The 12,500-nt window shown below is 45.1% G+C and overlaps 3 protein-coding genes across 3 annotated transcripts in view; 2 read left to right on the forward strand and 1 right to left on the reverse strand.

Moving 5' to 3' along the window:
• The window catches only part of smyd1a (SET and MYND domain containing 1a), a 21,660-nt gene extending 16,380 nt beyond the window's left edge, over positions 1-5,280 (forward strand). The window contains exons 6-10 of the mRNA XM_063210490.1: positions 114-309; positions 1,527-1,619; positions 1,973-2,136; positions 3,017-3,185; positions 4,351-5,280. Of these exons, the coding sequence (XP_063066560.1) occupies positions 114-309; positions 1,527-1,619; positions 1,973-2,136; positions 3,017-3,185; positions 4,351-5,187 (1,459 nt within the window). The 3' untranslated portion in view covers positions 5,188-5,280. The remainder of the gene's footprint in view (positions 1-113; positions 310-1,526; positions 1,620-1,972; positions 2,137-3,016; positions 3,186-4,350) is intronic.
• A 1,856-nt stretch (positions 5,281-7,136) lies between these two features.
• fabp1a (fatty acid binding protein 1a, liver) lies at positions 7,137-8,557 on the reverse strand. Its single transcript, XM_063211316.1, has 4 exons — positions 8,470-8,557; positions 7,848-8,020; positions 7,354-7,443; positions 7,137-7,240 (listed from the first exon to the last, which is right to left on the reverse strand). Exons 1-4 carry the CDS (start codon positions 8,534-8,536, stop codon positions 7,187-7,189), a joined length of 384 nt encoding a protein of 127 aa, XP_063067386.1. The 5' UTR covers positions 8,537-8,557; the 3' UTR covers positions 7,137-7,186.
• Positions 8,558-9,630: 1,073 nt separating this feature from the next.
• Positions 9,631-12,500, forward strand: part of thnsl2 (threonine synthase-like 2) — a 12,860-nt gene continuing 9,990 nt past the window's right edge. Inside the window, exons 1-3 of the mRNA XM_063211317.1 lie at positions 9,631-9,708; positions 10,877-11,121; positions 11,747-11,941. Of these exons, the coding sequence (XP_063067387.1) occupies positions 10,899-11,121; positions 11,747-11,941 (418 nt within the window). The 5' untranslated portion in view covers positions 9,631-9,708; positions 10,877-10,898. The remainder of the gene's footprint in view (positions 9,709-10,876; positions 11,122-11,746; positions 11,942-12,500) is intronic.

Consider the following 12,500-nt stretch of genomic DNA (forward strand, 5'->3'; position numbering starts at 1 on the left):
TTTACAGAAAAAGGACTACTCCTTAGTGGTTGTTGTTGCTATGGCTACCCTTGTGCCCTCCTGTGCCTGACTTCCTGTTGTTGTCTGACCTGACCTCACTTCCTGTTGATCAGGATTGAGCTGCGTGCGATGGGCCCCATTGCCGAGGGCGAGGAGTTGACTGTGTCCTACGTGGACTTCCTGAACCTGGCGAAGGACCGTCAGAAGGCGCTGAAGAAGCAGTACTACTTCGAGTGCTCATGCGAACACTGCACCAAGGGCATCAAGGATGACCTCATGATGGCCACCAAGGAAACAGCGGACAAGAAGGTGGGCTCGGAGGACACAAGAGGCAGACACACACATGCATGCACGCATGTACACACACATACATGTAAACACACACACACACACACACACATACATGTAAAAACACACACACACACACACACACACACACACACACACACACACACACACACACACAGGTATACACAGAGCATGCACACACGCATGCACGTGTCCAAAAACACACACGCACGCACGCACGCACGAACACACACACACACACACACACACACACACACACACACACACACACACACACACACACACACACACACACACACACACACACACACACACACACACACACACACACACACACACACACATAACATGTACATTCAAGGTAGGAATGTGCATGTTACCATTAACTCTCCTGGAAGACTAATAATACCCTGAAGCACATGCATACACGTAAAGAAAAATGTGTTTATATCTGCAGTACATGGGAAGCTTTTAATAGAGGCCCAACATCTGTGGAATTCTGGTATTTATAGTTAGCTGTGACCAGGGCCCTAAATTACTGTGACTTTTTTTCACCACCAGTCAAAATGGCTAGCAGATGTTAATCACACTAGCCAAACACACACTCACTAATGGGCCAAAGTGTCTAGTACTGTAAGTTGGTATTTTCTACCAGCCAAACTGAAAGCATTTGGCCGGTTGGCTGGTTTCATTTATAGCCTTGGCTATGGCTACTTGTATGACACTTGGAATAGAGTTAATGCAGTATCGCCTTAATGCACGCCGTACCTGCTGTGGCACGCTGTATAGACATTGAAGGTCAACTACTATAGTACTACACTAATATGACATGCACAGGGCCTTTAGTAATGCACTATGACTTGGTCATTGCCATTATGGTAACAGCTCATGTATAATGTTGTGTCTTAAGGGGTTAATGCATTAATGGCATGGAATGGCAATTTATTCTCCTATCCCCGCTGAGCTCTGGTATAGGTACATTACACTGTCAGGAGGCAGGTGGATAGATTGTATACGTTTCAGTGCCTGCCAATTTTGCAATGAAAACTTTTCCGATTGCATCTCAAGGCCTAGGGCCCCTGAAAGTACTCAATATTGTGTGTGTGTGTGTGTGTGTGTGTGTGTGTGTGTGTGTGTGTGTGTGTGTGTGTGTGTGTGTGTGTGTGTGTGTGTGTGTGTGCGCGCGTGTGTGCGTGTGGGTGTGTGGGTGTGTGTAGGCTGCAGCAGAACAGGCAAAGGAGGTGACAGAACTGAGCGTGAAGACCTTTGAGAAGGTTGAGGAGGCACGCCTCACCGGGGACTTTGAAACGGTAATTACTGTACTGGATGATTGTGTAGAATAGATTATGGTGTGCTCTTATTCTGATGGTTTGTAGGCTATTTAATCCAAAGTATTGTACACAGTAAAAAAATACAAATAAAATACCTGATTAAACCATTCCAAATTAAAATGTAATGTAATGTTTATCTAAAACACAACCTAATGGTGAATCGGCTTTGAGAACCAAGAAAAGTGCTATATAAAACCGATATATTATTATATTATTATTATAATTATCATTATCATTATCATTGATTGCGGTCTAATGCGATGTAATGTAATGTTGAAGTGCAGTGTGTACCGTAATGTGATGATGCCTCTGTTCCTCCCCCTGGTGGTCAGGTGGTGAAACTGTGTCGCGAGTGCCTTCAGAAGCAGGAGGCTCTGCTGGCCGACACCCACCTGCACCAGCTGCGTATCCTCTGCACCGCCAGCGAGGTGCTCTCCTACCGACGCAACTTCAAGGAGGCCGCCGAGTGCGCCAACCGCATGGTGGCAGGATACTCGTGAGTAGACACATTGCACTGTAACACTTCAGACAGATGATTGGCCGGTTGAATGATTACCTGGTTGAATTGGACAGGTAAAACAAGGTCAATTTTTGGAATATGTGGCCCTAGACTGTAACTCATGAATGCCATTTGCTCATCCCTGCCTGCATGTAGCACCAGTGTAATGTATCTGGTAAGGCTTAAGCCATTGATGCCTGAAGCACCTGCAAAAAAGCACCTGCTGAATGCCTAAGCCCTTGTTGGGAAAGTTGCCTTCATCCTATAAAAAGCCTCTGATGCACATAAAAGCATGAAATAAGTTGCATTTAAACCCTAAGACCCTCATATTGCATTAGAATGTGTTCATTCAGCTTAAACATACCCACATTTTTATTTTAAAAAAGTTAAAATCTCAAGTGACTGAATGCAGCGTATATGTGTCTCCTGGCACCAAAGCTCAAACAACAAGGATAAAATGGGTTTACTTGACCCTGCCGTCATACGTACTTTATGACACGACAGTGTCATGAACATTATGTCAATGTCATAAACATTCTATGACTGTTGTCCTCCTCTTCTGTCTCCTTCTCCTAATCTTTATCCTCCTCCTCTTCCTCCTCATCATCTTCATCATCCTCCTCCTCCTGACAGGAAGCTGTACCATGAAAACAAAAATAAAGCCTGCAACACCAGGCTCGAGTGTCTCTTATTTTGATGTAACGTTTCGGGCAGCATGGCCTTCATCACACATGTCTGAAGCTGCCCGAAACGTCACATTGACATAAGAGAAATGCGAGCCCGGTGTTGCGGACTTTGTTTTTGTTTTCATGTGACTTTGCTAGTCCAGCACCCATTTTGAGACGGCTGTGCGTGTTTCTTTCTTTGTTAAAATCAGGAAGTTGTACCCTGCCAACAATGCCCAGATGGGCATGGCCATCATGAGGGCTGGCGTGACCAACTGGCACGCGGGCAACATTGAGCAGGGCCACAACCTGATCTGCCAGGCCTTCGGCATCCTGATGGTCACGCACGGCCCACACCATCCAATCACAATGGACCTGGAGGTACAGTACGCACACACACACACACACATGCTCACACACACACACGCGCGCGCGCGCGCGCGCACGCACGCACGTGCACGCAGACACGCACGCATACACACACACACACGCACACACACACAAATAAACATGCATGAAATGGTTATAACAGAAAGATAAGGCACTTGCAGCCACACACACACACACACACTTACCGACGCCATCCTGATAGTCACACACGGCCCACACCACCCCATCACACATGACCTGGAGGTATACAGTAACACTCCCACCCAAACACACATACTACACCTCCATCCATAGTTGAGGTGCCCTTGAGCAAGGCACCTAACCCCACATCGCTCCAGAGACTGTATCCTACATCCTCTATACCAGGGGTGGGGAACCTGTGTCTCGAGGGCAGTTTGCGGCTCTTGAGGCCGTCTTATCTGGCCCCCGATGTCATTTTAATGTTATGCAGCTTCACATGAAATATGACATGTTTTGTAATGGACTTATAGAAAATACTCAGGGGACCTAGAGAAGGTGGGGTCTGTTTTAAAAGGTGCTTGCCTTCAATATAGGCCTAAAGTGCAGGGGAAAATCCTGGGTTATGTTCATAGTACGGCCCTCTGAGGATTTTTAAGATTTTAAGATTGAGGATTTTTTTCGGATAAATTTGGAGTGGCCCTTGAAATGAAAAAGGTTCCCACCCCTGCTGTACAGTAAGTAATCGTAAGTAACAGCGTACTGAGGTCAGTGTCAGTGTAATGTGATGATGTGAATGTGATACTCAGGTTCCTGGCCCTGTCGTGGCCAACCGGTAGTAGGGCACTCATCTCCCATGCGGCCGACCCGGGTTCGATTCACGGCCCGGGTAATTTGCCGACCCCTCCCCATCTCTCTCCCCATTCGCTCCCAGTCCACCTCTCAAACTGTCCTGTCAAATAAAGTCGTAAAAGACAAAAAAAAATCTTTTTTTTTTAAAAAAAAGTGAAAAAGTGAATCCAGGTAAATTGGGCCACTCTGGGCCATTCACATATACGCAAAAAAAAGTGGCCCAATTTACCTGAATTCACCATACTAATCAGGTTCCTGGGCTAAGTGCCCACAGTGTAAACGGCTGCTATTGACCATGTGCTCCTCCCTGGTCCCTCTTTCCTCTCCCCCCCTCTTCCCTTTGCAGATGATGCGTACGCAGACAGAGATGGAGCTGAAGCTGTACAAGCAGAATGCGGCGGTGTACGAAAGTGTTCGGGAGGCGGCCCTGAAGGGAACGCCCCTCCCCGAGAAGATCAAGGAGCAGGTGAAGGAGCTCACCAAGGAGAAGGAAGCAGCGAAGGAGCCGGCGAAGAAGGAAACGCCCCCACCCCCACCCGAACCGATCAAGGAGGTCGCAAAGGAAACACCCCCCACACCTGAACCCGTTAAGGAGGAAGTGAAAGCTCTCTCACCCGAACCTGCGAAAGCGCTCTCTCCCGAACCCGTGAAAGCACTGTCACCAGAACCCGTAAAAGCTCTCTCTCCCGAACCCGCGAAAGCCCTCTCTCCCGAACCCGCGAAAGCTCTCTCTCCCGAACCCGCGAAAGCTCTCTCTCCAGAACCCGCGAAGGCACTCTCACCCAAACCCGAGAAAGCGCTCTCACCTGAGCCCGCCAAAGCACTGTCACCCGAACCCGCAAAGGCCCTCTCACCCAAACCCGAGAAAGCGCTGTCACCCGAACCCGCGAAAGCACTCTCACCCAAACCTGAGAAAGCTCTCTCACCCGAACCCGCGAAAGCCCTCTCACCCAAACCTGAGAAAGCGCTCTCACCTGAACCCGAGAAAGCGCTCTCTCCCCCACCCGCGAAAGCCCTCTCACCCCCACCTGCGAAAGCACTCTCTCCCCAGCCCGGGAAAGCACTCTCTCCCCAGCCCGGGAAAGCACTCTCACCCCAGCCCGGGAAAGCACTCTCACCCCAGCCCGGGAAAGCACTCTCACCCAAGCCTTTGAGAGCATTCTCACCTAAGCCTGCTAAGTAGGAAGTCAAGGAGGCTGCCGTGGCCACACAATGGACACGCACACACATACCTGTACACACACACACACACACACACACACACACACAAATACACACACACACACACACACACACACACACACACACACATTGATGATGTGTTATTGACACACACACATGATTGACAAATCAACTCGCACACACATATGTGGACACACACCTGGCCATGCTAGGAGCTCGCCATGGCTGCCCAATAAACTCACACACACATGGACACACACACACACACACAACACACACACACACACACGCGCAAAGTAGCTCACCATGGCTGCCAAATAAAAAAAGGTGTGCGCCCGCATACACACAATTATATTGACACATACAGATACAGAAGTGTATTATACACACACCAGGGGTGGAAAATGACTTTGCAAAATGTGTATATTTAATAGCCATGATGAAGTGCATTAAGTATATTATTTCGTGGCGGAATGTATTCGGCTTTTGGCTGACAAGATGGAAACAAGACTGGTGCTACCCAAGCAAATGGTCGAATGTGCAACCCAAGAAATGGGTTGAAATGAACCAATAAAACTGTGACCTACTGAGCTGTGGTCGGTTTGATTGATGTTGTGATGTCACTTGAGTAAACAAAGGGAATGTCTTAAGAGGAAGTCTGTGGTCAAGGGCCCTAAAATAGCACATTTATTGGAGTCAAAACCCCCACAAGGGTGAGCGAATGTGGTATGAATCCCTCCACCAAGTTGGGGACTTTTCCATGACAGTTTACTAACATATGTGAAACACAAATCATTCCAGCCACAAAAATCTATTCACATGTAAACAGTCACGTGCAACTTAACAGGAGGGAGTTCCTGGGACGTGATTAGATGATGTTTAAACAAAAAAAAACATTTGTTTGCTATCTGGGTGGAACCCAAGCACTTTCACAAACCTTTGGAGCAGACAGTATCTGGCATGCTACAAACATCTAAACACAACATGCAATAATTCTGTTTTTTTTTTTTTACAAAAATTTACATAATCTCAAATTCAAATTGTTGTATTGACGTTCTTATTAAAATGAAATTTAGTGGTGTTTAACCTTAAAAACGTATCTCTTGGCCCTGCCGTGGCCTAGCGGTAGGGCACTGGGTTGCTACCCCGGCGACCCGGGTTTGGATCCGCCCTGGGTCATTTGCCGATCCTTCCCAGTCTCTCTCTCCCCACTCATTTCCTGTCTCTCCTCCACTGTACTGTCATAAATAAAGGCACAAAAGCCCTACAAAAATTAAGATAAAAAACTGACCGCATGACCATGTTAACATGCATGAGGTTTGTAAGGAGGGGGACCCTTCGCTCAAACTCACACTGGTTTATAGGTCACTACACTACCGCAGACTGCACCCAGAGGGAGCTCCCAAATACCAGTTGGGGAGTTTTTGGTCTTCCAAATTACAATTTGGGTTTTCTGGCTTTCAAGTCAGTCAGTGAAGCACATTTTAAAACAGGCCCACAGTACATGTGGGTGCATCACCAGCAGTAGTGGTAAAAGTAGAAGTCTGCACACTGTAGCTCCACTTTGACATTTATTTAGGTCCTACAACGTTTCGACCCAACACCTGGCCTCAGAGAGGTGGGATGTGCACTCTTACTTATGAAGATGCATCACCACCAGCTAATTGATTGATTCAATCAAAAGTCACAGCAGCAAACCTCAAGCCTAAAAGGGCTTCAGACAAGGCCGTCAGACAATTTCTTGGCAAGAGCTCCTCCTAAGAAACACAACCACTGGTCACAATCTTTTATTGGGTGGCCCATGCTGTTGTAGGAACTACTGCTCGTGATGTAAACACTTGGTTAAACATGGCTTTAATATGATGAAGCAAGAGCATCCTTCAGTTGGGTGACATGACATATACTTTTAGTCAATATTATGTAAGTGACAATGACAAGGCAAACGCCAGTTTCACATTTTGTTTTTTTATTTGCCACATAAATAGAAGGGAAAAAATAAATCATGAGATGCGCTTGCTGATTCTTTTGTAAACGATGGGTCCCGCAGTCATGGTCTGAAAAACAAAAAGGATAGAAAAGGGGTTACTTAAACAAATGTACATGTTCGTGAAGTGCTCGGTTTTGAACCATGAACACATGTTGGGAACATATGGCATGTGGTACTCACAGCAATAATTGTATCCCCGCAAAACTCTGTGACGGATTCAATTCCCTTCAGTGAAACCTTCAACTTGTTCCCATCCATGTGCACGACAGACTGTGACAAAAAACATGGGAAAGAATGCAGAAGACCATCAGGCCCAGGCTGAAGTAAGAGGACAGGGCCCAAGTCAAACTGGCACTTTTACATCATGCCGGATTGTGACGAGTAATGAGCATAAAGCTGTAGATTGCAAAACACTTTTTCATACGCAGGTTGTCCTCAAGAGCAACTAATGTGTTTGTTGTTTATACATTTCCAGCATATTACTTTTTTAGGGGTGCTGCGTCCTGGTGGCCTCTCAGCATCACTCATAATGGCTGAAGTGAGGAACACTTGCGTTAACACTACATAACTATTCAAATAAATGTGGCTATGGTGCAGAAATACGTTGAAGGATGCCTCAAATAAAGATTTTGAAAGTAATTCGTCAGAAGCAAGTAACCATTCCATCAAGTTACCTTGACTTTCTCTCCAGTGAGGGTCTCCAGCTCGCTCTCCTCGCCGATGGTGAAGGAATTCACCATGACCTTGGTGCCGGTGGTGACCGTGACCTTGAAGTGGTTGCCATTCTGCTCAATCTCAGAAACGCTCTTGATGTCCTTGCCCTTCTGGATCAGGTCATCAGGGAGACCTTTAAAATGGAGTCAGTGGGACATTAAATATTATAGCAGTAGTAATAGCAGTGGTAATAGCAGTAGTAATAGAAGTAGCGTAGAGTTGAGTAACTGTTGATCCTGAAGAAAATAAAAGTCGTCCAGCTGCCTGCATATGATAATGCACATAATGCAGACAAACATCGCAGATCAAACATATTGCACACAACTATAGTATAGGCTTATTGTAGAGTGTAGAAGCTGTGTTGATCCTGAAGAAAATTAACATGTCCAGCAGCATACACAAATTGTAATGCAAATTGCATAACATGCTATGATTACACATAGAAACACACACAAAGAAATACACCATAAAGTACACAAGTAATATTCATACTTAAAATATAGGCCTACATCTCTAAAAACAAAAAATCTCCCCATCTGTACAGAAAGCAAAGGCATGCACAACTTCCTTCATGACACCTACCGATGGCCTTCATAAAAGGCTCAAAGTTCTCCTGAGACTCCAGCTGGAATTTTCCTGAGAAGGCCATGGTGAACTCCCTGCTGTCAGAGAAAGCAACAGCGCATTTGGAAGCAACCACTTATATAGGCCTAGCTCTAGGCCAACACCACCAGCTCGGCTGAATGATTAACCCGACAGGTGAAGTGATTTTCATTGATAATGGGGCATCGATGATGAGGTAATGAGTTGTGAAACATGACTCAAGCAAGCCGCCAAAGATAAGGCACTTTACTTGTCTTATAGGCCTAATCAGTATAGGCCTATGAACTCACATCACATGGTAGCAGTCAAAGATAGTCAACAAAGTGATTCAATCACTTGTAGTCCTCCCTAACAAGTTAAAAAAAAGAAATTGTTAACAATGGTCCATGTGCATGCACAAAAAGGTGGACATTAGGCTATTTGAATGATGCGTCTCTTGTGATTGGTTTGCATGCAATAGGCCCAATTTAATCATCAATCTTATTTGTGTATGAAAAGACTTTGATCCAGCATTATTGCTCTGCAATTCGATGCTGGTAAAATAACAATGATAACTGTTTTATTGTATCCAGAGGCAGACAAATTGGACTGAGAAATTAAGTCTTACAATTTTTTCTCTGCATGCTCCAAACACAGGTCCATGCTCCTACCACACTTCACTAATTAGGTCATAAACCTGGATGAATCGGTGTGGTAATAAGGATCAGCTGGTGGATTGAATTAACTGAAGCAAATTATATGTGTCAAATAGTGACTTTCTGAACCTGTGTTGCCTGCCTCTGATTATTAGCCTACAAGTTATTTTCTAATAGGCCTACATAACAGTGTTCAACGAGCACTGAGGAATAGCCTATTGAAAAGCCCCTGAATAGAAGGGTTTTTTAAAAGGTAGGCCTACACGAGAAGCCTTGCAGAAAGCAGAGTAGGCCAGGACAGTGTCATGGGTGAATAGATGTACAGAACAGTGATAAGATTAAAACATGACTGAAGACTCAAACCCTATGTAGGCCCCTATAATTGGGTAAATGGATAACTACCACCTAGTTGAATGAAATTAACCAGAGGGTGGCGTTGTTCTGCAGATTAAAAATGTCTCGAAATTGATACAGTGTGCTGCAAAGAAATAGGCTCCCCGCTTCTCAGATCCATACACATTCGTTCCCGTCCAATCGCGGTGTTTACTTGCTGACTTCAATCAACTGACCTGCAGTGACATAGGTATTTTATAGTTTTTTCTACGCGTCGTTCCTTGCACATTCTTCAATACATTATCATGCAATATATGCGTAACCTACATACAGACTACGATCTGAATGTAGGTGTTTTTGATCTGGCATCAGATCGCTGTCAAGGGTTCTCTCAGAGAATCGAAGCAAGACTCAAGTCTTCAAGAAGAATTCGTCCAGCTTGATGCATAACATAAGGGAATAAACATTACGTTTGACGATTTAGAAGATGCAAAGTTCAGAGATTTGTCAATAGCCTACAAGGTTGTTGGTGTTCGACTGCGCTTTGCCCCTTATCTATGCACTATCACCCCAGCTGAACTCGACACATTCTCTGAAGGTTCCTTATTCGCTCCTAGGATTTTACATTCTTACAAAACATGCGCAACAAGTCGTAGTCTTTCACAAATGTTATTTATTTCAACTGGCATCTGCAAATGCTACCATGACAGTTGATGTCTATTAACTTTCTTGTTTTGCTCACTTATTATTATTAAGTTTCTTTTTATAGGCATATTGATTTTTTAAATTATTTCTTTTGTTGCAAATCTTTCCACTACATAGCCTACATTTCCATGCTGCTCTGAGTGAGAGTTTCAATTTCATTGTGCATGTGCACATAGGTGTAGGCTAGTGTACATTGCACATGATCACAATAATATCCTGCAACCTACTGTAGATGTTCAATTGCTACAAATGTTACAACTTCCGGAAACACGTTACTTGATGCTGGCACCATACATATGACAATGTCATTACAGTGTTGTAATGCAGTCAGGGAAGCCGACAGGGGGGGACAAAGGGGGCCCTTGTCCCGGGCCCAGGGAGATAGGGGCCCAGAATTGGATCCTCATTACATTGTATTGATTGGGTTTGGGGCTCTTTCTAATGTCTTTGTCCTGGGCCCAGCCGAAGCTGTCAGCGACCCTGAATGCAGTCATTCATGTGTCATAACAAAATCAATGTGACATTCGGTTATGGTAAAGACAGCCCTAACAATATCGACTTTTCATGACCATAAAGCGTTTATGACATTGACATCCTGTATGAATCATTCATGAACGCGTCATGACACTGTTTTGACACTATTATGTCATGAGTATGACTCCGACATTAATTTAAGTGTAACCCATCTGACTTCTTTCTTCTACTCCTTCAAGTGTAGTCGTGTCCACTACAGGGATGCGCTACTGCAGCACGCGAGGTGAGGTGGGGGGATGGGACTTCCGGCAGGTGCTGTTCTCCGGTTACGCCCCTGACGGGGGCATGTTCATGCCCGAGACGGTGCCCAGTGTGAGCCCCGAGACCCTGAAGGCCTGGGCCCCCCTGTCCTACCCGGAGCTGGTGGTGGAGGTCTGCTCTCTCTTCATCCCCGAGGACCTCATCCCAAAGAAAGACCTGCAGGGTGAGGGCAATCGTTTCCCAATGCAAAATTATATTGCTATCGTTTCCCAATGTAAAATTATATTTAAGTAAAGTCAAGTCAAAACAGTAAAGTGTGTACTTTATTTTGTCAAATAGTACTTTGTACTTTATTGTCAAAGTGTACCTTGTAGTCAAAAACTTCTACATATATACCTCTGACATTACACATGGGATTTGAAATCGCATTACCCCAGACTACGTGCAAATTTAACTAAACAAATGCATATGCGTGCAGTCGCACGCATGCGCGCACGCACACCCACCCACACAAACACACACACACACACACACACACACACACACACACACTCAGCACAATACATCAAACTTGAGTTTTGAGGTGGATTCCATGGTCTGTAAGAGCAAGACAGCAGTATCAAAGGATGAGGCAAGAGGAATGGCAGTCATCAAATGTCAAAGAGTGTAATTACAAAGTCACTGTGACAAACGCATAGATTCACACAGATTCACAGAATAACATCGCATCACATCACATCAGTGATCATCGTGTTTTTGTCCTCATCATCTTTTATCTTCTTTTGGACAAAAGTGTCTGCTAAATGTACTGTAATGCACTGTAATCTTGTGCACTACTGTCTCTGCAGGCCTCATCTCAGACGCGCTGTCCAAGTTTTCCGTCCCCGGTGCGGTGAGCATCGCCAAGCTGAAACATGGCCTGTCCATCCTGGAGTTATTTCACGGGGAGACGCTGGCCTTCAAGGACCTGGCCATGACCTGCACCGTACGCTTCCTGGAATACTTCCTACGCAAGGACAACAGCAGGGCAACCATCCTCGTGGGTACGGTAGCAGAGCAACACCACAATACTACTACACTACTGCCATTACTACTACTACTACTACTACTACTTCTACCAATAATTATGATAATAATATTGAGCAGTAGGTCAACCATCCTCGTGGGTGGGTAGCAGAACTGAGCAACACCACAATAGTTACTGCACTACTGCCATTACTATTACTAGGGTATTGCAGGGCTTGACATTAACTTTTTTGCTTGCCGGCCACTGTGGCTAGTGGTTTTCCCGAGTCACTAGCCATCCAGCTATTCTACTAGCCACATTTTGTTTTAACATGACACTGTACATCTAACCTCAGAAGATGAGGTGCTTAAAGCAAGAAGATGAGTGCATGGGTTTCTACATGGAGATAAATAACAAATAGAAACTGAGTAACTGAGCATTGTCTTGAGCTTAAATACTAACAATTGATACACAAGGGGCAAAGTGCAGAATATACGCCATTCTGATATGTATGTACCGTAAAATAAGCTACCTGCAACTTGGCTAGTGACACTGAAATTGTTACCAGCCACAGCCAAGTTTTACCAGCATTTGGC

The sequence above is a fragment of the Engraulis encrasicolus genome, chromosome 11 (genome assembly GCF_034702125.1).
Source record: "Engraulis encrasicolus isolate BLACKSEA-1 chromosome 11, IST_EnEncr_1.0, whole genome shotgun sequence".
NCBI lineage: Eukaryota > Metazoa > Chordata > Actinopteri > Clupeiformes > Engraulidae > Engraulis > Engraulis encrasicolus.

Coding starts and splice junctions, on each gene's coding strand:
- fabp1a (XM_063211316.1), bottom strand. CDS start 8,536: ATGGCCTTCTCAGGAAAATTCCAGCTGGAGTCTCAGGAGAACTTTGAG. Junction 8,021..8,469: donor GCCTTTTATGAAGGCCATCG/GTAGGTGTCATG, acceptor TCCATTTTAAAG/GTCTCCCTGATGACCTGATC. Junction 7,444..7,847: donor TCACTGGAGAGAAAGTCAAG/GTAACTTGATGG, acceptor TTTTTGTCACAG/TCTGTCGTGCACATGGATGG.